This window comes from Brugia malayi, assembly GCF_000002995.4.
Source record: "Brugia malayi strain FR3 genome assembly, contig: Bm_v4_Chr4_scaffold_001, whole genome shotgun sequence".
NCBI classification, from domain to species: Eukaryota; Metazoa; Nematoda; class Chromadorea; order Rhabditida; family Onchocercidae; genus Brugia; species Brugia malayi.
Window position 1 is genome coordinate 10,783,726 of NW_025062478.1, and position 25,762 is coordinate 10,809,487.

A 25,762-nucleotide genomic window follows, 5' to 3' on the forward strand; every position below is an offset into this window, starting at 1 on the left:
TATCCTTATCAGTTTACACACTTTTTTCTTTTGATAATTGAAAGTTGTCTGCTATTTTCATGATTTAATGTAGTTATTACTACAATATCAAATATTTCTCAAAATTCTCGGCAGTTAAGTAGTTGAAATTTTAATTCTCATATATTTTACAAATCAAAAAAAAACAATTTCGATTCACTATCTTAATTTCTAAAATAAATTTTATTACTATTTTAGTGCTAAACCTATAATATAATCTCGAATATATGAAATCTTATTAAGCACTCAATTGATTACACAAAAATGAAATGAATTAAAATGTCAGTAGTACTTTACTAATCTGTAAACTTACTTTCTATTTCACAAAATTTTTATTTGTAGTAGATCGTAGTAGCATATATCGGTTAGTTGCAGCTTTTTTTTTTATTTTATTATTTAAGATGAATTTGATTCTCAATGCTTTATCTTATCACTCATTTCTTATCATTACATTTATTTCTATAACAAATTCATCTTAAATAAATAAAAAAAGAACAGAAATTAAAACAAAAAATATCACTGAACGATGGTTTTTGTTTGTGTTTTACAATAATTACTAGTTGCTATTATTTTTATCAAACTGATGGTATATCTGAAATTTATTGTTCTTTTAAATTTATGTTTTCCTGATGCGATCAAATCACTTCTATTTTAGTATGTATTGTCGAATAAATGAGAATTTTATTCAAAATTTTGACATCTTGCGGTGACAAATCTTGTGACAACTTTTGACGATCAATTTTATCTATTCATATTCGGATGAATAATAAATGAAGAATGCTATTAGAATGTGTTCAAAATGCACAGTCAAAGAGCAATGATTCAGCTAGAGAGTCCATTGCAAATCAAAATTTTAAATTTGCATTCAAATCTTTACGTGGTCATCCCATTTACGCCTTATTCATTTGCACTTTACGTTCACTGTTACGTGAATCATTTGCTATTAGTGGGATTCCGTGTTTGCATTACGTTTCTCACTTGTTGACGTTACATTTCAGCGGCGGGTAGCATAAAACAAGTTTAAGGTTGAGAAGTGCGCGTTTGCTGACGTTTTCTTATCGTTTTTGTTTTTGGTAGTGGATAGTGAATAAGTAATGAATTAAAGATTTTTCACGTGGTCGTGGAAGGCATATGATCTGGAAGTCACGTCATCCGTACGCATCATTAATTTGTCTTTTCTCAGATGCATTGAAGTGTTGGAACAAATATAAGTGAAACGGGCAGTTTCTTTTTCCCGACTCTAGGGACACATGCCAATTGTGGTAAAAAACAGTGACCGTCTGCGTAAATTGGCTATCGGTATAGGAATTGCATTATGTGGATCAGCAGTTGGCATTTTGTATGATCAAGAACGATTCTTCCAGCTTGGACCATTTCGTGTCGTTCGTGCAGGTGTCACGGTATGATAACTAATCAGTTACTGAAAAATAAAACATTTCTTTACGAAAAATGTTGACTATTTATCTTTTGTTTTAAAATTAATTACTGCCGTTTAATAGGACTAGTGTGTTTTATGGTTAGAAGAGATGTTGTATTCGTTTCCAAAGAATAAATTAAGTCTGCAAGTTTGATAGATGCAAACGAGGATTATGATTACGGATTACATAGGTCATTCTTAAACGTTTTCAGGTACTCTGTATTGTAGCCGACTATAAATGGACTCTGTGGACTTGTTCGGGTATGGACGCACTGTATCATCAGAAACTGAGTGCAGCACACATCAGAAGTGCTGGAAGACTACTTAAATTAGCTGAAAACAATGGTGGTGTCTATATTAAAGTAAGAGTTAAATTTAGTAGATAGACTTTTCTTTAAGGTAGCGTTTTTTAAAGTCATAATTTTCTTTACTGATAACTGCATGAAGTATATCTGATGATCAGCGGAACCTAATATTGTAACTATGTTATTTATAATAAAGGAGTCTGTATATTTATTGGTGACCTTCAGGGTTTGAAATATTCCATAACTGTTCAGGTCGGACAACATTTGGCTGCCCTAGAGTATCTTCTTCCAACTGAATACACGGATACTTTATGTGTTTTGCATTCAAGAGCACCCGAGAGTAAAATAGGAGAAGTGCGACAAGTTCTGGAGGAAGACCTAAATGCCAAGGTAAGTAATGGGCTTAAGATATAAGTAGTACTGTTATGCTTCTGTAGCTTTTTTTGTGGTTTAGGAGGAATCGAAATCAAAATTGCGACACCGACAAAGATAATTTTTGCTCGTCATTACTTGTTATTTGTGTTTTTCCAATTATTTACGTTTTACTTGTAGTAGCATCTATTGTTGCATTAATTCAGATAAAATTGCGATAAAATACGCTGTGAGAAATTCAGATAAAAATACGCTGTGAGAAAATTAAACCTTTTGAAGAATTTAAGTTCTTTTCAATGTTTTCTTTATTAAATTAGCAATTAATACTATTATGATTGACGAATTTAATCATATTCAATCTGTTTACAGCTGGAAGATGTATTCGTGGAATTTAATGAAAGCCCAAAAGGTTCTGCATCACTTGCACAAGTTTATCGGGCAGTTTTAAGGAAAAACAACGAAGAAGTTGCTGTGAAAGTACAACATATCTATGTAAAACCGAGAAGTTGGGCTGACATTAAGACGATCGAGGCACGAAGTTTTTATCACATATAGGGGGTTTATAATGGAAGCGCTGACTTTGCTCTTTTTGGCAAAATATGAGCTTCGTTAAAAAAATGATTTTTCTTTTACTTCTTTCTTTTCCTGGACACTTGTCATCTAGAGATGAACTTTAGCAGGTAACGTCAAGGTAGTAAATAAGGACTTAGGTTTAGTGGTCGAAATAATAGTATTTTCATTCCAGGCCTTAACTAATCTGGCATCAAAGCTCTTTCCTGACTTCCATTTTCTTTGGTTGGTGGACGAAATGAAACGAAATTTGCCTAGAGAATTGAATTTTAAAGTTGAGGCGGCAAATGCGAAAAAACTGAAGGAAATGTTTTCACACCTCGACTATCTTAAGGTATTTTTTCTAATCTAAAACTTATTGTATGTATATATTGAAGAAAAGTTGTGTTTGAATAGTTAATGTTGTTTCCTTGATAGTGGATACGAGAGAAAATTATTTCGATTGTTGCTCATCTCATTCATTATCACATTAAGTTTGCTTCAATGTGGATTATTTCTGAAGATAGAGGTATATTGCAGATTCCAAAGATATATGAAGAATATACGACAGAACGTGTTCTTACAATGGAATACTGCGACGGTGCTCAAATAAATGATTGCAATTATTTTACGCAAAATAATATTAATCGCTATGATGTAAGCTCGGATGTATTGTAATAATTGATAATTTTCATTGTTTTAACCACTTAATATTATCTCCATCATTTAGTCTTTTTAATATTCACTATTTCTTACTATTCATTTACGTCCTTTGACGAAACCCATTATTAAACTGGCACACATTTTTATATTCTGAAGGTTATATCGTTTCGTAGAATATGGCTGACTGGAAATATTGTTTCGTTCTTTTTTCAGATCATGTGAACAAAGCTTATTATTACTCTGCTCATAACTAAATTGGATTTCATCAAATGAATATGTTTTTACTATAGGTTTGTCGTAAACTGGGTGCACTGTTTAGCGAAATGATCTTTATTAATGGTTACGTTCACTGTGATCCACATCCTGGCAACGTTTTGGTGAATAAGGCAAAGGATGGACATGTTTCGATCGTTCTTTTGGATCATGGACTTTATTTGGTAGGTCTTTTTGTTTGATCTATTGACATGAAATTTCATTTTTCCGAAGATACTAGTTTGAAGAACCTGATTTTTTACCAGAAATTGAAAGGAGAGAGTAAAATAGAATGCTAGTGGTGGAAGGTGGTGAAAAATCATGGCACTAGATAACTTTTCAGTAATATTTTCGAGAACTTCACTATGTTTTCAATGTTTATAACTTGCAGCTGTTTATAAATTTGCAAAGAATGCAAAAGTTGTTTCATTTTGATTTGTACATTGCAGACAATGGAACCTGATTTCCGGATAAAATATTCGAAGTTATGGCTAGCACTATTAGAACCCAATTTAAATGAAATTAAGGTTCGTGTATAGTTTGCTTCTGCACAAAAGTTTGAATGTTTAGTTTTGGAATTTTCAATTTTTCTTCCTAAAACTTTCAGGAATGTGCACAGTCGATGGGCGTGGGTGATCTTTATGGTCTTTTTGCCTGTATGGTGACAAACAGATCATGGGATGCAATCAGCCATGGCATTGACAAATCATCTGCTACATATGATGAAGCAAGTTATATTTACTTTATGTGAAAAAATTACAAATTTAATCGTGAAACTTTGATTCTATAAATTATGAAAAATTATGATAGCATATTAAATAGAATAAAAAACAAAATATAGCATAGCATAAAAGCAGATCTTTTGCGCTAAAAACTAAAATTTTCTAATTCGATTATAGCAGCGAAAAATCAAGTCATACGCTGCCACACTAATACCTGAAATTTCACAAGTTTTGGAGCGGATGCCACGCTCAATGTTATTAATTTTAAAGACGAATGATCTGTTAAGAAGTATAGAATATCGCTTGGGAACGCAAGGACGAGCTGATACTTTTGTTCAGGTAGTTAATTTCGTCGTAATTTATTCGTTGCGGGAAATAATTGGGAAGTTTAATTGCTTAGATACAGCGAAGTCCAAATTCTAAATAAAACATTATTTGGCCAAAATTTCAATGGTCGATCTTGTCAGAAAGCAACATTTCTTGCCGCTAGATAACTAAGTAAACGCACTCATCCAAGACATAGTAAATTTCTGATGTCAACATTTGAAAATACAGCATGAATTCATATTCATTTTCAGATGACTCGTTGTTGTGTTCGATCAATTCATCAACGTTCTGCTGAAGAGACGAATTCATTGCTGATAAAAGTTTGCGTTTATGTGCGCATGTACATAACGCTATTCAAAATAACCATTTTTGAATATTACTTGATGTTTATGAATCCATTTTATGCCAAACCTATCGAATAGTTTCTTTCATTATGAATTCGCAGGGATTTTCGATTTTCCACCGGTGTGTTGCCTTCTTGTTTATGTGATTTTGTTTGTTTCATCTCCTGGATAAATACAAATGGATATTTATGTAGACTTGTTCACTAGATTTTTCTTTTTTTTCAAGAACAGATCTAAAATGAAGAATTCATGCTGCTTATTTGAATCGATTAAATCATTTTAAAAAAAGCTCTAATTATTTAAATTCCGGTGTTTCATTTAATTTCTAACATAATCTCTTTTCAAAGATCTTCCAAGGGACAAAGATATTTCTGTGAATTTTATTCACTTTTATTATCTATGTTTTAATAATATAATACTTATCATGAGATGTATTTCATCTTTTATTTGCTCTGCTAGAAGTTTTTTTCCATTTCGATTTTTTTTTTTTTGACTTTGAATTAATAAAAATGGAACGTGGTCATGTTTAGGTAAGTTGAGTTCGCCTTCTTTCTGGTGAAATAAATGATACTGAAATGATGACGACATTGGTTCACTAGAAATATATGTAGAAATAACATTAACATAGTTCACACCAATGTTTTTGTTACCGAAGCAGTACTGTTCTTTGTGTTATTCAAGTAAATAAGATTAAAGGTTGTCTTTATTTTGGATAAAAATACTCAAAATATTCGGTAATTATGAGGTGTCCTATTATGTACACATCGGTTGCGCAAGTTCGAAGAAGGTTTCGGTAGTAGTGGTGTATCAGTCCGGTTCATCTCTTTTAATCTCATTTGTGTATAAGTTCGTTCTACAACTGTGTAATAAATCTGTAGAGCGATTGACAATTTCACCACTCAAGTTTCAAATATTTTCTGATATAAGTTGTATTTATTGATTAGGGATAATACTACGTGATGTAATCACAAAGGGATAAAAGAGGTAAAGCAAAGATGAGCAAAAATAAGAGTTTTTTAGGATGTAAACGTCTATGTAAGAAATCTATGTTTTTTTTTTTTTGAAGATAATATATGAAAAACTCAATAGAGGAAGCAAAAATTTAAATGTGCAAAATATGGGAATGACTCGATGTGAGTGTCCATAAAAATGGGATTGATTGTGACAAGGCTACATTTAAGTCTGATATTAGTTCGTTTTAAGTAGTTTGTGCATTGGTTATTTTTAAATAGCTTATAGAGGTATCTTTCGGATAGTGGAAAGACATCCAAGAAGCAATTAATTACTAATCGCAAACATAAATGAAGGATGGATTTTGATTATCTTTTGCAGATTTGATAATGCCATCGAAATTTGTGCGTTATCGTTCTATAGTGCCAGTGGTTAGTCAAGAAGCAGTGGAGAATAGCTATTGCTGGGATACATTTTTGGAAAAAGTGTTAGCAAAGTTGGATCGATCTGGCGATGTGAATCCACGTTGTCCTGCATATGTTGTTCCTGTGGAATATTTTTATCAAGCACAGTTTGCTGAATATATGAAGTATATTGATACAAGTGTTAAAGTGAGTTGTGATTTTAAATCATTGAAAGATTTAAATTGTAATCATCGTGAGATACATTTTCATACCTCTATAATTGAACTGAAATAATCATGATATTTTTTTTTTGTGAAAATAGAAATATTTTGCTGACTGTAGTTATCAGTAACCTTCGCTATAGTCCAAAAATACATTAATTTTTTGGACGTATACTACAGTCTTTTGAAATTTAAAATTAGACGTGAATGACTTTAGGAATTCGACTATATAATTAAATGCAAGGAATACCAAGTCAGCTTTTTTCTTAAGCATTCAAGTTAACTTTTGAGTTTAAACTTTTACCGTGATCATTATTTGAACTTTTTTTTAGATTGAGGTGGCATTATGCGGTGACTATGGTTATAATGCTGGACCTGTGAAGTTGTACTGGTTTGCTCGAGTAATGAAAGTTGGTGGTAGAGGCATATATAATTCAATCAAAAATTTCATAGCATAATGGAAATTTAAGTTTTTTTTTTCTTTTTTTATTGTCTGTTTTGAAGTGATGACATAATTCCAGGTTGCGGGTTATCGTTTATTGCTTCGGTACGAAGGAATGGATGAAGTAGGTGATAATGCGCATGATTTTTGGGTCAATATTAGTTCTGAAGATATTAGACCTATCGGTAAATTATGTTACATTTCTTTAAGTTTCTTTTTCCTTGCTTAGTTATTTGTCCCCAATGCTTCATCAGTTCTCATGCCCAAAAATTTACTTGAAACTTTGATTTCCTTATTTATTAAGTTTTTCGATTACACTGGTTTCATTGTTTTCATCACCGTGATGTGTATTTTAATCTTTATATGGAACAGCTATCATTTTATACAGGAAAATAAGTGCGATTTATTCAAATGGTTTTCATTTTATGGTTTTGATTCAATTTTTTATTTCTGCAAAAAATAATCTGTGATTGTCTATCTTTTGTTTAGGTGAGTAAATAGGTGACGGTTAAAAATGTTTGTAGCTAGGGATCTCTAGCTTAGTCTTATTTACATAATAAAGAAGATGTTTCAGAAATATTTATAAGCAGTTTCTAATTTTTGTTTCTAAATTTCTGGTCAAATTAATTTAATATCCATAATTTAAACTTGTGGAAATAACAATTTAATATCCATAATTTAAACTAATAGAAATAATACCTGATTATTTATACAGATATTAGCAGTAAACTTTCTCTAAGAGCGGTATAGTGTTGTCTACTTAATTCTTATGTACCATTATTGCCATTTATTCGAACTTATTTGTTCTCAACAAGCAGTTTCTTCTAGTTATTGCTTGTTAGAAGTATTCAAAATCAAAGCATTATGTTCGGTAACATAAAAATTGCTGAATTCAGACGATTTGAGGGTATGCGGTTTATTCAAATTGGTTTCCTTTATTTAATGGTCTTGATTCAATTTTTCATTTTTCGGGCTGATATTTTATTATTAGGAATGAAATTTGCTCGTTCACACTTACTTGCTCACCTTATTTCTTGATAAAGGGCTGCCAAATTCAGGAAATGTTAATATTCTAACAGAAATATGGTAAATAAAGTGTGCATAAAAACCGAAATGAAAATAATATATAAACATTCCAAACAATTTGAGGATGTGCTATTTATTCAAATGGTCATCTTCATTTTGTGGTCTTGACTCAATGTTTTCATATCTCTTATCCGCAAATTTAGAAAATCACCATGTGCAATAGAATTAAAATATTCATACTAGAGATTATTTTGTTTTCTAATTTGAAAAGTTTGAAAAATGTTTATCCACTCGTTTTTGAAATGTCTTCTGAAGTGTATGAAAATGTAACAGAAATATTGCCTAATCCACAAAAAAGTTTGAGGATGGTAGAACTTTGATATGCATGGAATGGTAGTACTGTTATAGTTTTAATTGGATAGGCTGAGAAAGAATATAATTTGGAGCAATTGAAGGGATTAGAAATCGTCCAAAGGACAGCAAACAGTATTTCTCTCACATTTATCATAAATGCTGATATAATCTTAGTTATTTTCGTTATTTTTTTACAAGTTGATATTTTTTTAGGCTACTGCGCAGAAAAAACTGAAACTCGAGCTTTGGTGCCGCCAGAATCAATTCATGAACGACAGTCGAATTGGCGACAATACATCCTTTGTCAAATACATGCTTATAGAACCATTGCTATTAATTGGCCAGAAATACAAATTCGAAAATTAACTGCGTGTAAATTCAAGGTTTGTGAGTTGAAGATTGAGTTTTACGGAGAAGAAAAGATAAGAGCCTTTAAGCAGATTTCTTGAGAACTAAGTTTCAATAATTTATTTGTCTTATATGGGACTTTCCTCCATAATTAATTATCAACAAAGCGCCTAGTTTCTGTTAGACAAAAATATGAGGTTTCGTTGTCACTACATATGAACTGAATTATATTTTCATAATTCATCTTTAATTTGTTAAACCTTATTGGCAAAAGTGAAAGTTTGAGATTGGAATATGACCACTTCATATTCATCAGTTCATATAAGAAAATTCATACCCTTGTTGATTAGAATTTTAATATTCCAGAAGGGCGATCATGTGGAACTGCTGGATTCAACAATTTCTTTAAGGGTCCGTCCAGCATGTGTAGAAAAAGTGATTGGTACTCGAATACATGTGCGTATAAGCCAAATCTTTTTTGATCGATATAGAACTAATGATGATGACAGTCAGGTAAGGTCTTTACTTTGTGAAGTTGGTTAGGTTGTTGATAATAATACATTGTAATTTAATCATTTCAATTTGCATTTTTTTTTTTTTTTTTAAAATATCTGAAATTATTTTGAGCAGTTAGTAAATCTATTCCAGATTAATGAAGGAGTTTGGATGGATCAAGATTCGCCATTAATCTTCCCCGTTGGATGGGCGCTGAAAGTTGGATATAAGTTGGAAGCAAATGACGACTATATCAAGCATGCAAAAGAAGTTTCAATTGTTTTTGAATTGATATATTTTAACAGATTTAAATGATATCGGTTTTAAGATGTTTGAGCAGAATTTCTTATGCAATTCGAGTTTCGTTCACTCGAGAATTTAGCCATCTTTTGAAAAAATTGAGTATTATATTTTTATTTTTTCTTATTCACAAGCCTTATAGCTTGTTCACCTTATTGAATAACTTTGAACCGGTTGAACTTATTAAGTTGATTTGGTTTTTCTTATATTCTTTATTGCTCAACATCATTTCATGTGTGTGTTTTTAAAGAAAAAGTAAATTTCTTCAGACTTAATTGAAAAAAAAAGCCGTGTTTTAAAATACTGGGAATTTACTCCATGTTTTAGAAAGCAAATGACAGCGAATATGAAAAACATGAAAATCCATCTCCGTCGAAAATGTGTATTAAAACAGAAGCTGCAGATGATATTATGTGGGAAAAAGGAATGAAATTGGAAGTACTCGATCCGCTAGATACATGGAAAGAATTACGAGTATCAACTGTTATGGAAGTTATGAGCGATGGTTTTCTCAAAGTTGGTGTTCTAGCATTTACATTTAGAGTATCGGTTTTTTCCGTGTTTGCATTTTAATATTCCTACACTTAGTTTCAATTGTCCTAATAAAAAAAAAAAGCCGCAAAGTAAACGAATTTTGCAAAATTTATTGGTATAGAAATTTTTTGGAGTAAATTAAATTTTTCTTCATTTATTTATTGTTTTCAACTTGTGCGCAATTTTGCAGATTGGTTTTGACGGTGATGAAATGGAAAGTGATCCGGTGCCAATACATTCCAGCTCAGAGCTACTATTCCCTGTCGGTTATGCACAAAAATATGGAATAAGATTAAAGGGACCAAAAAATACAGGTATTTAACTTTTCTCAAGTTTGATTAGGTTGAAAAAAAATGAGAACGATATAGTACTTTTTATATTGCATGTTCTTGGTATTTCTTCTGGTTCTGAACAAATTCTCTCATCCTCTTCGGACTCTGTTAACAATGTTAACAATTGCTTTTTCTGTAGGTTAAATATTATGTTTCTTAACAGACATAGTATCGAAAATCAAAAAACAAAGTTTGAGTAGTAATTCTTGAATGTAATATTTTTTTTGAAAGCATGTGTTGTTGAGTAGTAGTTTCATAGTATTATGAAACACTTTAGAATATATGAAGCATTGCTGAAGTGGAACCTTCTCGAATCATGATTTCTAATTTCACTAGTTTGAAGTTCTTTTTCAAAATGAATTCTTCAGGACTTTTTGACTGGACTGTTTATTTGAAGAAATGCAATGCTATTGCTGCACCTGAAAAGCTTTTCAATACATTCAATGATGACGTCTTGAACGATTTCAAGGTTTGCTTTTATTAATGCTGTAGGAGAATTATATTATAATCACGTGCTGTTGGACATTTTGAAACGTGTCATACAGAATACGGGAGGAGACAAAAAGCGTCTTCCTGGCCGTGAATTTCAAAATTTTTAGAAGTCTGTTTTCGTCAGAGTCCTTGGAAATATATTTCATTTATCTCCGTTTTAATAGTGTAGCAATTGTAAAATATCTTAATTTTATTCGAATATATATCAAATTTAAAAAGATTGGAGCAAAACTGGAAGCGACTGATATGTGTGAACCACATTTGATATGTCCAGCGACGGTAGCAGGTCACCATGGACGACTTCTGCGAATCGAATATGATGGATGGGCTAGTAACTATGATCAATTATTTGATTATAGGTACAACATTCCTTTTCAAAGACTAAAGCCAAATCTTTTAGTAGTTTTTCAGATTTTAGATAGTAAAAAATTTTAGTTTTAGCTCCAGTTCATCTTATCCAGGTTTTCACTTGAAATTCCATATTTGCACTTTATCGTTATTCAAAGCGATAATATTGGCTATGTCAAATCGTGATAGGGCATGCTCTAGGAAACTTGCAGCTAATTTGAAATGTCTTCCGGTGAGGAATAATTAACATATGGTACTAGCAATGAAAGCAGTTATTTCAAGGGTCTGTTTTTAGTCCTAATTTATAAGTTTTTATAGTAGTTATAAAGACTATCTTCTTAAGGGAATTTATATTTAGATCAGCGAACATTTTTCCCCTTGGATGGTGTGAAATGTATGGTTATAAACTGGAAGCACCGAGGGTTTCGCATGCGCCGAAGAAAAAAAGGAAGAAAATATGCAAGGATAACGTTGAGAAGGATATTTCCGCTTGATTCCTTTTCCTCTTATTCAGATGACTTCTTTTATATGAAGCTTTTTTTTTGGTTATTATGATGTGCTTTCAAATCGAATTGAGTTTGATCTATTGAGTTATTGTATGATTTGCTTTCGGATCAAATATCCAAGTCGGATTTGGTCTATTGATACATTGTAATTTGGCACTTTCTTTGGTTAACCGAAAATTTCTTTGCTTAACCAAAAAACAGAAACACGATTTTTTCATCAGTGTAATTCCCTACATTAATTTAATATAGGCAATAGCGAGGGCAGCAGAGGATTTGTTGATGCAACTGGTATCCGAAGGTAAGAAAGAAGAAGATATACTCTGTCAAAAATTTTAACGAATTAAGGTGGTGATATGAGATCTAATTGATAGCTTGCAGTTTAATGAGCGCGATTAAACAAAATTCAAGTAAATGATTACTTTTTTTATCTAAAAAATAGACTTAACATAAAATAAGCTTATTGGTGTATTCTAAAACTTCACATCACACTTTATCATGACTTGGAGGTTTGTCTTTTGTTTGTTTGTTTCTATTTTGATACCGGCTAAGTCGTGTCTTATGTCTTGGTGCCATCGATCTTATCAATGTATCAAAGTGTTTCCTGGAACTTGTCCTTGAAGATTTGCTACTGATAGTCGATGGTGATGGCTTACTTTCTCTGTGCCACTTTCCGGGTGTTAATGGTGTTGATCGTATTGCTGAGGACTTCTGTTTCTTGATTTTCATATCTTTTGAGCATGTCTGAACAGAAAAAAAATTTATGGTGGTAATGCTCAGTTTTTATTTTAATATTAGTCAAAAATTGTGCTCAATTTCTTTTAGGCCTTTCGTTTTTCCTTAATTCATTCGAAATAGAAAAGTCATCATGCAAGAAGTTGCAGAAAAATAAAATACCTCTAAAGTAGGAGCTGAAGCTTGAGTTTCACCTTTAGTCAATGTGGTACTTGTCTCTTCGATTGTTTCTGCTATTTTTTGCGCTGCTTTCTGAATTTAAAAATTGTTTTTTCTCAGGGAAAAAAATTAAGATTTCAAAAAAATCAATAATCACAACAATGATTTAATAATTACAATAACAATAACTTCTGTGTTATTTATTTCCGTCAAATGGTGCATGAATTGATAAAGAAATATAAATTCGACTAGCCAAAAGAAAAAACATTTTGCATTTCTCAGCAAAAAGAAACAGATTTGATATAGGGGAAAATTAATTTACTTCATCCTCCTTGTACTGTTTTGACAATGTACTATCCGGTGAGTTCTCCTCCAAATTGATCGAGTTTTTCGATGAATCGATTCCTTCCAACATACTTACAATGCGATCTTGTCCTGCGGGTAACTGAATATGTTGTTCGTTTCAAAATTTTTCACCTCTATGGCCAATGTGACATTTTTTATAGAATTTCTACCAAAATATCTGTCAATTATATGATAAAAGTTCAGGTATTCATCTACTATATGATAAAATTCATTCTTTTGCTAAACGTTTTGATTTTATTTTTTGCCTATTCTTATGTTACTTTTAATGTTCACATCTATTTTCTTTTCAGGAGCGCAAAATAAGCAATGCGTAACCTTTTGTGACTGCAATACTGTACGAAACCTTTTCACAATTTCGATAAAATCAGGCCTTTGCACTGCTTTTCGTTTCCAACATTGATGCATAATCTGTAAATTATCCAAGGTATTTAAATAATGATAGAAATATTAAAATAAAATTAAACAAATGTACTAATTAAATGGATGTATTAATTGCACAATCTATGTTCATTAAAAACAGTTAACTAAATTGCTTCATTTGAGAAATCATTCTACTTGCCTACAACATGATGAGAATAATTAGATAAGAAAGCTATTAGAAGCCTTTTCCTCTTTCTTTAGTTCATTTCTTCTTTTATTTTCTGTGAAACACCGAAGCCTATGAAAGCTTATATTATTCTAAATAACTATTTCAAATTTTTGAACAATAACTGAAATGAAAAATGTGAGACCTCTTCAACATTCTTGTCATTTAATAATGATGGTGTGGCCATGATCCTTCCCTTCCTTACAAGTGGTATTATATCTTGAACCACGGTAATATCAGGCCATGGCTTACCACCGCACGAATACACCTGAAATTGCTTCCATCCAATATATACTTATTTGTTTTCAAATCAAAAGAAAGTGCAAACACGAAAAGAGAAAAAATAGAAAATAACTACGCAAAATGGCACTCTATTAAAATTAAAGAAAGAATTTAAATTTGAAGTATCATTGTGTTTGAATCTACTTATTACTTTTTTATTTTCAAATATTATGCTTAATCTAGCTATATCTTCTTCTTACATTTTTTGTTGATCTTTTTATGCGTTTATTCGGATGATTTAAGATTATGAATGAAAGGGAAAATAGCATAAGAAATATAAAACGATTATATATTTTCAAATTGTGATGTTGTTTTTCAATTTCTTTAACGATAATAATTTAACAATTAAAAAGTTGGATTTGGTTACCTCATAAATTAAGATTCCAAACGCATAAACATCGCTTTTTGTTGTAAATTTCGGCTTTTTTGATAGTGTTTCTGGTGCCATCCACGGTATTGGCCAAGCGATATTCTCATCATCACTGGACAGCTTTCTAAATGACAAAATTATTAAGGGATATCAGTCTTTCCATCTCTTAGGATTAAGGGATATCAGGCTTGGTTATATCAGTCTTTCCATCTCTTAGGATCATCATATTTTAGATTTTAGTATTAATTAAGTGCACTTATTCAGCATAGGTTTCCATGATAAGTAAATACTCAAAAATAAGATAAGTATTTGAGGCATTGATAATTACAATTATTAATAATTAGTTATCATTTCCTGTAAAACCTCTTACATTTGTAAGAAAATTTGATATTGTTCATTATTTATTTATGAATACAAAATTACTTACTTCAAATCTTCCAAACGTCTACTTAAACCAAAATCAGATAATTTCAATGAACCATTGTTTCCAATCAAACAATTCCTAGCAGCAACATCCCTGAAATTGTCACCATTCTCGAGAATGTTCAATACGCGTAACATCTCTGATAATAATGCCACAATATCATCACTTCATTCAATTACAACTAAAGTTATTTTCATCAATTCAATTCAAGACTTATCTGAGAAATACGTAACCTTCTTACCACCTGTGGACACATTTTTTGAGTTGAAGATGTCGTAGTGCTTTGGCAGCTTCAAACAAAAATATATTTCGTTCTTCATTTTTAATTGTTTCTTTATGTTTAATAAGCAAATTTTTTAGCGAACCACCTGGACAATATTCCATTACTACCTAAAATGAAATCAAATAAATTTGCATGTGTATATTTCATATGACAAGCGTAACAACTTTAGAAGAATCGAACAAGTAAAATTTGAAACATATAAATAACAAAAAAATGAAGCCTTTAAGAAAAGCGAAAATTAAATAGTAATTACTATGTACATAATATCTAAACAAATTCCTACAACATTAAGATTGCTAAACAATAAACAACTTTGAAAATAAACAACCTATGTTATCTTCATAGCTTTTTTTTCTCTTTATTAAGTATTAATAAAATTATTCGATACACAAATTAATATGATCTATATTGCATCAAAATTGACATTTACAGAAATATAAAAAAGAAAAGCAAACAAAAGGTCAAATACCTTCACAGGAGCAGAATTACATGCTACTCCATATATTTTGATGATATTCTCATGCATGAAGTCGCAAACTAATCGAGCTTCTGCGATCATTTGCGATTTTGCAAGTTTTATTCTGATGATATCTTTAGTGGATCGTTTATCAGTGATGCTAACTTTGTCGACTTGCAAGCAACGTTTCACCGCAACACTAATTTCTTCATCTGAAACAATTAGCAGCAATATCGCTGAAATACTGATATGATTATATTACCAGGTAAATTCATAAGTAACTCTTAATGGATTGGAGAGTAATTTTCCAAAGTTGTTTATTGTTTAGCAATCTTAACGTCGTAGGAATTTGTTTAGTTTAACAGGATGAAGAAACAGAAAAAACAAATTGTAAAAGTAAAACTTAGCAATAGAATTATCCTACATGATGTCAAGAGTTTGGTGTAATAAAACATAAACTGATTCAAATGTATATGTCACACAAAGAATATCTTTTAACTTTCTTAAATGTCATATTGTTACTTATTACTTATCATAACTGTTTAAGAGTTCAAACGAATTAACTACTTTCTAGTATCAACGAATAACTTTTCCTTCTATAATATTTTCGCTACTAATCAGGCAACAGACAATGAATAAGATATTATCGGTTAAAAATTTCATTATGTAAATCTTTCCTTCAATTATGATTCTACAAATACGGCAAAAGTGAAATCCGGAAAATGCACTCTGAAATTAGATTTTTTTTTCTTTTTTGAGGAAATAAATACAGTTAGTATTGTTTACATGTAGTAATTTAAAGTATAATTCTTTATGAAATTATTTAACACTAACCGCCAACTTTTAGCATTCCTTTCAAGACTTCCGCATAATGTCCTTCGCCTAATTTAATATTTGTTATCTTCAAATTTTCATCGTTTAACAGATAATTGGGTCGATTAATTGGATTTCGTAGATTCATCTAAATGGTGACACTTTACAATAAATTTTGATTTTAAATTTGATTTAATTAAATTTGAAAAATATAAGGACAGGAAATTAGTAACAAAATTTAGTTACTGTGTTCCTTGGAGAGCTGAAATATCATCGATCAAAAATATAATTTATGAGTGTTTGAGTAAATCAAAACTTTTCATTTAACAATCATTTGGCATTTGAAAGTCAATGACACTACTCCAATGTTCTAATCCATTATCATGATAACATAGATTTAGTTGATTATTCTTTTATCATATCAAATAATTTATCAACAATACTAAAAAAAAAAAATATGAGATTGTTAAATAATCAAAAAAAAGAAAAAGAAAAAGACAAACTTTTTGGCAGAAACTTGATTCGCTTGATAAAAGTTCATGAATTGATCCATATGTGATCAACTCATTATTATTCCTATTCACATTTTTCACATCCATCAATGTCCATCCTATAATCAACTAATTAGTTCACAGAGTTCAAAGTTCAAAATAAGCATTCCACTTTTCAAAATTGTTAAAGTAGAATATTTACTCTGAACTCGTGTAATTGCTCTGAGTTATTTTTGATTACCTGAAAATTACGTCTAGGTTCATGGTGAACAAATTTAGCACAATCATAAATTTGATAATAATTATTTTATAGCTAACATCTTCATTCTTAACTTTGCTTAAATGTGTCCTTCTATAATTAAATATTTTCTAAATCACTAAATACTTCTCTATTAGATTTTATACATAAACATATAAAGGCATTAATTAATATTCAAACAGTTAAAGCTATTTAAACTTTTATTTTTTGTATTTTATAAATAATACCTTTTAAATTTTCTATGTAAACAAGTTTTAATTCGCGCACATTCTTTTCATCCACTTTTGTAATAACAAATAGCAAACGTTTTGCATTGGTACCTGAGCTACGGACACACCAATCACCTGGTTTTGATAAATGTGATACAATGTGATCCCTGCAAAAAAAAAAAAAAAAAAAAAAACGAATCCAATATAATCATTTTTTTTTAAAAAAAAAAAAGTTAAAAAATAACTCAAAAATCTGTTAATCAATTATGAAATTTCATTTGCATTTTCTGAAAATCTGAATTGTCTTTTTGATCGATTGTTTATATCTCCACAAATTAATATTTTATCAATTATTTTAATATTTTATAAATTTTACAAAATTCTTTTCCACATTACGCATAATAAAGTAATAAATTCAGTTTGTTCACCTTGTTAGAAATCCTAAATACCACGGTTGCATTTCAATTTTTTCCATTTTAGATATTATCAAATCGCACAAGAGTAAATAATTCACATAGTAAAATGGTAAATGATTAATGCAATTGCATCTTTTGTACTTTTAATTATTTTGCATATAACAAATATTATGGTAAAATCAAATGCAAAATATTTCTTATCTAAGATAGAATAATATATAAATAAGAAAAAAATGTTTATAAAAAAAGTTTTTCTTTTTTCTAAAACTGTTATTTTAATTTGATTTAAATTGAACTAAACGAGAAACAACAAAAGATCCTATGCAAATTAACATTTATAATTCCAAAAGAAAAGAAAAAAAAAAAAACAAAAATAAAATATAAGAATATAATAAAGCTTAGTAGTTAATTCCTCTAAATTCCAAAAGGAAAAAACTTGCGACTGTAAAGGACTGTTGATTGAAATTTTAATAAATGAATTAATTTATTAGTAGTAATTCAATTAAGTGAAGAAATATCTGTTAACAGGAATAAAATAAATATTAAAAAAAAAAAAATCAAAGTTATTTATTAATCTAAAATTAAAAGCGATGAATTTAAATTATATTTCACAAAAAGTAATACACCGAAAGTATAATATGAAAGTACGGAAATGATTCAAAATGAAATATTTAGTATTCTAAAATTAATTCTTCTCTTTACAATGCATAGAAACAGGAAAGAAAATATAGTCAAGCAGTAACAGATATTTTTATAGATGAATTGCAGGGAGGAAATAATTGCAAGAGATGCATTTCAGTTGTGCATTTCAGTGCAAGAGATGCATTTCAGTTATGCATTTCAGTGCAAGAGATGCATTTCAGGGCAAGAGATGCATTTCAGTTATGCATTTCAGTGCAAGAGATGCATTTCAGTGCAAGAGATGCATTTCAGGGCAAGAGATGCATTTCAGTTATGCATTTCAGTGCAAGAGATGCATTTCAGGGCAAGAGATGCATTTCAGTTATGCATTTCAGTGCAAGAGATGCATTTCAGGGCAAGAGATGCATTTCAGTTATGCATTTCAGTGCAAGAGATGCATTTCAGTGCAAGAGATGCATTTCAGTTATGCATTTCAGTGCAAGAGATGCATTTCAGGGCAAGAGATGCATTTCAGTTATGCATTTCAGTGCAAGAGATGCATTTCAGGGCAAGAGATGCATTTCAGTTATGCATTTCAGTGCAAGAGATGCATTTCAGTTATGCATTTCAGTGCAAGAGATGCATTTCAGTGCAAGAGATGCATTTCAGTGCAAGAGATGCATTTCAGTTATGCATTTCAGTGCAAGAGATGCATTTCAGTTATGCATTCCATTGCAATGTATAAGCAAGCATAATGCATGTATTATAGCATGCAACACGCCACTACAATGATAGTTTGTTGACAAAAAGCAAGCAAGCTTAATTAGCAATATAATATACTTCATGTATTATAAAATTGGTAAATCTTTGCCAGTTTTATAATATGAAATATTTAGAAACCGAAAAGTCAATTTTTGATTTCTTAAATATCCTAAAACTTAAGTATTCCTATAGACTTTAGGACATCATCAAGTATTGATATGAACAACTTCGAAATTATATAGTGCTACAGATAAATTTTTTAATAAATCTTTCCTCTATAAATCAGTTAAGTTACATATGCAGTAGTATGGTATTTTCTATATTAATAGTAAGTTTTGAGTGATCTATTTTTATCATATATATGTCCTTTGAAAATTAAAATTTCTTCTTTTGTTAAAAGAAAAATATAACTTTGAAAATTAAAAATAATATGCAAAAAGCTGATAGATTAGTTCAGGAAATGAGATAATTCAGTCTTAGCACATTGGCTAATCGAATTATCAAGAAATAGTATTATCAATGTATGACTTACAGAAGATGACTATCATTTCAACTTTTTTTTTATAAAGAATTACAGTTTGCAAATTGACTGCTAATGGCATTAACATGAACTTTAACAATGCTTAAGATTCAATCCCAGGCATTTCCCATGTCGTTTTCAAGGTGCATTTGTGATTAGGTCAACGCTTACCTTCTCTAACGCTCAGTACAGCTGCCAAACAGTTTAACAGATTTTAGCACAAGTTTGAATAGTTTGAACAGTTAACACAATGAATAGTTTCAAATACTGTTTTTCAACCAGTTTTGTAGTTGGCTAAAATTATTTGACATAAATATGTCGAGTCATGCTTTGATGTTTTTTTCGATTGCTTGTTACGATGTCAATAAAAATTTATTCTGCACATAACAATTAGATTAATCAACACTTTTCCTCACTGTTCCATACAAATGAAATTACATTACTTGCAGTAGAAAACGCTTCCATTTTGGTCCAGAACTGCCAAACACAATTTAACCACTTATTCCAATAAACCTGAAAGATAACATTTTCACTGTAATATTAACATCTTGAATCTGTATTTCATTTCCACCTGAAATCAGTTAGTTCTTAAATAATGTGACATTTATAATACCCTATTTGTAAAACTGACTACTCAGTACCTCTACTGCACGCGGAAAGCATACTATCATTATAGAAATGGTAGCTTTTGCCGTTCCTAATCAAACATTGGTTTGGTTTTTTCTTTTTTTTTTTTTTTTTTTTTTTTTTTTTCAGCAGTCTAAGATGAAAATTATAGCAATCTATCTTTAAAACCATATATTCTCACCTTAAAAACATTCATTTAAATTATTACCAATCACTAAAAGAAATCGTATAAAAAATTGTATAAAACTGTTTTATGTATTAAACTTCCGTATATATCTAATAATACATCTTGTAATACTACTTTCACAGCTAATAGAGCTTAATTAACGATGACAAAGAAATAAAGCAAAAGTAACTGTTAGATTTAGAATGTTAAAAAGAGACTAATTTATAACGCATAAAAAGGAATTATAAATGTACTTCTAGATGAGATGAATTCATTTCTACAACATCTGCTACAGAACCATCTTCCTTCGCTACAACAATTGCACCGTAACGAATCTAAAAATGAGGATAAAAACAAGGCTACAATGTTTTAAATATATTTCGTTCCAGGCTACGAAAACCAATTTCTGATTCTAAAACTTACACTAAACTTCCTAGGAAGAGAAGACACTGAAAACATCTGCTAGCAATCAAAACTTCGCCATGGTTTTTTAAAGTAAATTACACTGCTATTTAACAAAATTTGTGAATACAGGGCCCTAGTTTTCTAAGCACTTAACTTTAAGTATGAATTAATTTATTTTTCAAATTGTTAAATTTCATTTTACTTTTCAGAATGAGATAATTTATACAGCCTAATGAAAGAAGGTTCACTTTGCTAAGAATTAGTAAAGAAGAAGAACTAAAAAGACCTTATTTAAATGAACTAAAAAGTGAAGGAAAACTAAAAAAACGTTACTTAAATTAATGTGAAATTTCCACCTATTGCGTCAACAAAGTAATATAAATAATGCTAGTAATAAAAAAAGTAATAAAAAGCTAACTTCTGGTAACATTCTGAAATTTGGATCTGAATTAACAGCACCAATATATGCGGCTAATTGCACTGGATCATTGTACATTTTTTCAATTCCCGTACAAGCATCTTTTGATGAACCTGATGAAGCCGTTTTCCAATCCATCAAAAAGAGAGCATCTCTAAACACAATAGTACCCAAATATTGTTACCTGACTTGGCTGAAAAGTGGAAATCTGAGCACTCTCTATCAAATCAACTGGACGTTTTTTCATAAATGAAACTGAAAACTATGCTTAAATTTATTATCAAAAATTTCCCAATTTGATCAACATAGAGATTGAACATTTTCATGACACCATGTTTTGTGCCACATTAGTCGACATCTATGGCAAATAAATAAAAATTCTGCTTATTTAAAAATTAAGTTGGAACAAACTTATATGTGATGGTAGCATCGAATCGTCCACTATAGCAAAGACCGTGATGGGATGTAGGTCTTTCCAGTTCCATGTTCTTGCTATCAAGCGTACGCAAAATGGGAAGTACACTACTTAAATAACTTGCAACAGAACTGTCGACCTAAAAGTTTTATCATGAAAAAGCAAATTAGCAGTAGCAAAGAATTATTTGAAAAAATTTTACTTCGGAAGTTATTTGTTCAACAATATCATCAGGAAAACTTTCGCGCTTTCGAAGCTCTTCCAAAATTTTTTGTATGCAGCTATGATACTGCGTGCCAGACTGCATGCGAACTGAAAGCAACTACATGATACTAAGGAATGATAAAAATGAAATGCAACAGTGATCTAGAAACACAAATGCTTGAAAACGAGGAATAATGTATACTTCTTAATGAAGTTAATCATCCTGAAACTTATACCAATCTTTTGAAACACGTAGTGTTTAAAAACAGAGTGCAGTGAAAACATTAACAATGTGATAATGATTTTGCCAACTTCTGGATCAATAAACAGAATATAACACTATCCCAAATAGCAATGAAACAAACTTCTCATATATTTCTTGAAGGCACCTAAGCCACCCAATTGCTTTATCATTTTCAATTGCCATTGATACAGCAAATGTTGTGAAGTTGTACATCCTAGAACGGTTGAAACCGATGGATAACGACCATCCTCCACATTTACTGTGTTTTCTAGAAATTGATTTGTTTTCTGAAAAATGTAAAATAATTTAACTGAAACCATTAGAGAAAATAAACTCTCGACTGATTCAAAAACTAAACTGATAATTTCAACATCTATATTAAAAGATATTCGGAAAAGTTTGGCTATTATTAATTTTCCTACTAAATATCCATCAGTATTTATAACAAAAAAAACTCATAAAGAAATTTGTGCAGTATAAGGCAAAAAACAAACAAACAAACAAAATATACATTAGTTCTGGAGTTCTTTGAAAATTTCTTTTAACGTGAACGAAGTAAACTTACAACGTATGATAATTTCTGACGTGTAGCTAAGACTGATGGAGGAGAAGTAAGAAAATCTTTCGTCGGCAAAGTTCCAAGGATATTTTTAACAACAGTTGGCATAATTGCAGTACCATAATGAACCGTCTTTACACCAACTTTGCTTGCCATACTGCAGTATATCATATTTAAGGACCAAAAAATGTGACGTGTGAATGTAAACAATAGGTTGTTCTAATTGCAAAAAAGTGATATCCAATTTTAGTAATGAAAATCGCGGACAATTCCTTCATGAATTTTTTTAAAAACAGAAGAGGAACCACTTTACTCTTAACAGACAGTCAACAGTACTTATTTTGTTATAATTCATATGAAGTCATAGGGATGACCATTATTATTTTAAGAATGCCTTAAGAGACATTTCTATCTGACCCAGAAATGAATATTTTTCTAAATTGACACAGCTACATTATCTGCGAAGATTTTATGCTGCACTGACTTGACCACTGGTAATTATTATTGTGAAGAACGATAGGATCAACAAAAATCACAGTATTATGGCAACATAGACTTCAATGTTTGTATCAAATCTGTCATAAATTTACAGCACTGCAATGAAAACAATCATTCTACAGAAAATTACTTCTGGTCAATTACCATAAATGAAGAGAAAATGGTCACACTTAAATAAAGTCTAATGAAATTACATGGAATGCTTTTTGGTACGGTATAATTAGCTAATAGATGTAACTGAGTATTATAAGGTAACAACAAAAAAAAAAAAAAAATCAAGAAAGTACAAAAGACGATACATCTTCCAGCAAATTTTGAACAATGATTTAATCTATGATGGGACAAAGTTAGGTACAAATGGTGGAGGTGGCATGTTGACTTGCGGTGCAAGCATAAGCTTCTCTTCTTTCATCTGCTCTACATATAACCAGCACGGTGTTACTTGATAATCTGCAGGCGGTGGTTTGTAAGTCGGCTTGTGATAAGGTGGAGCTGCTCGTAGACCCCATCTTTTGTACATCGGATCATTTGCATCATAGGTTATCCTGTCACTACCCCATAACTGCGGAGGTGGCACTACTTGCTGTGCTACTATGGTTGCCTGTTGAGCCGCCTGCTGATATACATCTAAAAATGAAAACCTTATAATTACAGAATGTACATCATATAATGCTCATGTCTAGATTAAATCCTTAGGAAACAACTCATTTATTAAAGTAACTGAAATATTTTAAAATTTAAGCAGTAACACAAATATAATTATGCAAACTGTAAAAAACTGAAAAAAAGCACACTAAAAAAATCAAACAATTACTATCTCGCTGGTCACCCATAACCATTTGAGCCACCTGTGCCATATGTTTCATCATCTCGGCGACGTGTGTCGGATCTAGGGCTTCTGCAATTCTAATACGATAAATAGTACGAAATCATTTGATCTTTAACTAAGAAAAATATGTAAGCTATATGCGATTTCGTTCTAACCTGAAGATTTATAATAAGTTTTTGCTTTCTTTATCACATGCATAGCCAAAAATCGGAGTATGAAAGAAAAATGCTATTAAACAAGTAATAAATTGAAATGAGCAGAAAAGAATTTGCAATAACTACAAAGAAAAAAATTCGTGTTACCGTCAACACTTTTTGATTCTCCTGTATGCACAGATATGGTTTCTTGTGAACCTGCTACAGCTGCTTGATGCATTTGCTGCTCCAGCTGCATAGCCGTCTGATGATGTGCAAGGTATGATTGTTGATGTTGTGCATAAGCTACTGCTTGTGCAGCTGTTTCAGCTGTTCAGGAAAAAGAAAGATTCAGACTTCAAGAATTCTTAAGAAATTAATATAAGTTGGATTAAATACGAGAGGTTGAATTCGATAATCTGAGCTATTTTAAACACATTCATCACCCATTCAAGTGAACTATAAGGGCTTCTTGAAAAAAAAAATGTATATATATATATATATATAAATGATTTCTTATCTATGAAAAAGTTTAGGATTCACAAAGATTTGCGTAAGAGAGATTTCATTAAATATACTTGGTCAGTGTGAAGGTGAAAACTACCTTCTAATTGCTGCTTTTTTCGTTCCTCCTCAGCTTCTTGCTCTTTCTTCAGTTTTGCTTCAGCTGCTGCTTTCGCTTTAGCTTGTGCAGCAGCCTAAATGATTTTGCAAATGAAACATGCATCTGACATTACTTAAGTATTACTATCTAATTGTTTTCTAGTAACCCTTATATTTCCTAAAAAATGTAACTATTCAACAATTTTAGCGGTATTTGCGTCCAAACTGTTGAATGTATTATTCCATTTTCATCCAAATTATATATACAAAATATCACCTGCGCCTCTTGGGCATCGATTTCTGCTTTAGCACGTATCATTTCACGTCGTTGATCAACATCTCGTTCCCAAGCCTCAAATTGTTTCACATATGCATCATAAGCTTCTGTACCCACTGAACTCCTAAAAAATATGCTTTTGAATTTAACAGCAGCCTATAACAGTCAATACACAACAAAATGATCCAATATGTATATATGAGTGATCAACAAAATGATCGCCCATATATACATATATATTTGGCTATTTTGCCCATATATACATATATATTTCGCTATTTTGCTTATTTACTTCTGGCTTTCTCTCCTTCCTCAAATATTTTTGATAAACGTATATGATAAACGACTAAACAACGTAATTATTAAGCAACTGCTAACAAATGAAATATACTACTGAGTAAAATTTAGTGAAAAATCCGTTCAAAAAATAAATATTTAATGGTAAAATAACAAATAGAAAGGAAACAAACTTATTCTTTTCTTTCCATTGCTCAAATTGCGCTTTGTAATCTCGATATTGCTTTTCTAATTCTTCCTCTGGACTTAGCTGCACCATATTTCTCTACAATACACATCGATAAATTCATGAGCTTCAGAAACGATTTAATATCAATGAATCGATCAAAAATATGAAATCGACACGTTAATAAATTTGATAAAGCTCGGAGATAAGCTTTCCACTAGTTACCCTGTTAAACTACTTCCCACTAGTTACCCTATTAAACTACTTCCCACTAGTTACCCTATTAAACTACTTCCCACTAGTTACCCTATTAAACTACTTCCCACTAGTTACCCTATTAAACTACTTCCCACTAGTTACCCTATTAAACTACTTTCCACTAGTTACCCTATTAAACTACTTCCCACTAGTTACCCTACTAAATATTTCCCTAGTTACTCTGTTAAAT

General features: G+C 30.6%; 5 protein-coding genes across 8 annotated transcripts; 2 read left to right on the forward strand and 3 right to left on the reverse strand.

The window, feature by feature from the left end:
• Positions 1–1,268: 1,268 nt before the first annotated feature.
• Positions 1,269–5,047, forward strand: Bm13822 (ABC1 family protein; the record flags this gene model as incomplete). Its single annotated transcript, XM_043082389.1, has 11 exons — positions 1,269–1,418; positions 1,648–1,797; positions 1,993–2,130; positions 2,482–2,643; positions 2,858–3,016; positions 3,202–3,318; positions 3,615–3,761; positions 4,026–4,103; positions 4,184–4,303; positions 4,476–4,637; positions 4,877–5,047. 11 exons carry the CDS (start codon positions 1,269–1,271, stop codon positions 5,045–5,047), a joined length of 1,554 nt encoding a protein of 517 aa, XP_042938323.1.
• Positions 5,048–6,309: 1,262 nt separating this feature from the next.
• On the forward strand, positions 6,310–11,710 carry Bm5252 (mbt repeat family protein; the record flags this gene model as incomplete). Its single annotated transcript, XM_001896253.2, has 11 exons — positions 6,310–6,531; positions 6,878–6,955; positions 7,067–7,172; positions 8,581–8,750; positions 9,082–9,228; positions 9,364–9,480; positions 9,838–10,026; positions 10,235–10,358; positions 10,745–10,845; positions 11,088–11,227; positions 11,575–11,710. The coding sequence occupies 11 exons, from the start codon at positions 6,310–6,312 to the stop codon at positions 11,708–11,710; spliced, it is 1,530 nt and encodes a 509-aa protein (XP_001896288.2).
• Positions 11,711–12,205: 495 nt separating this feature from the next.
• On the reverse strand, positions 12,206–17,628 carry Bm11054 (Protein kinase domain containing protein; the record flags this gene model as incomplete). 4 transcript variants are annotated; one of them, XM_043082390.1, is made up of 13 exons in its annotated part: positions 12,206–12,463; positions 12,617–12,706; positions 12,936–13,058; positions 13,295–13,387; positions 13,711–13,833; positions 14,215–14,341; positions 14,645–14,734; positions 14,886–15,031; positions 15,394–15,593; positions 16,216–16,342; positions 16,698–16,804; positions 17,172–17,320; positions 17,603–17,628. In XM_043082390.1, 13 exons carry the CDS (start codon positions 17,626–17,628, stop codon positions 12,206–12,208), a joined length of 1,659 nt encoding a protein of 552 aa, XP_042938324.1. The 4 variants fall into 4 exon arrangements, with proteins under 4 accessions (XP_042938324.1, XP_001896289.2, XP_042938326.1 ...); XM_001896254.2 differs by having other exon boundaries at positions 14,883–15,031; XM_043082392.1 differs by lacking the exons at positions 16,216–16,342; positions 16,698–16,804; positions 17,172–17,320; positions 17,603–17,628 and having other exon boundaries at positions 15,394–15,483.
• A 2,243-nt stretch (positions 17,629–19,871) lies between these two features.
• Positions 19,872–22,666, reverse strand: Bm11055 (Protein C20orf72 homolog, putative; the record flags this gene model as incomplete). The annotated part of the gene is made up of 7 exons (XM_001896255.2): positions 19,872–19,985; positions 20,520–20,600; positions 21,089–21,242; positions 21,500–21,642; positions 21,706–21,815; positions 22,073–22,238; positions 22,517–22,666. The coding sequence occupies 7 exons, from the start codon at positions 22,664–22,666 to the stop codon at positions 19,872–19,874; spliced, it is 918 nt and encodes a 305-aa protein (XP_001896290.2).
• Positions 22,667–23,339: 673 nt separating this feature from the next.
• Positions 23,340–25,407, reverse strand: Bma-sut-1 (TolA protein, putative; the record flags this gene model as incomplete). The annotated part of the gene is made up of 6 exons (XM_001896256.2): positions 23,340–23,635; positions 23,823–23,906; positions 24,140–24,301; positions 24,576–24,669; positions 24,852–24,975; positions 25,322–25,407. 6 exons carry the CDS (start codon positions 25,405–25,407, stop codon positions 23,340–23,342), a joined length of 846 nt encoding a protein of 281 aa, XP_001896291.1.
• Positions 25,408–25,762: the final 355 nt, after the last annotated feature.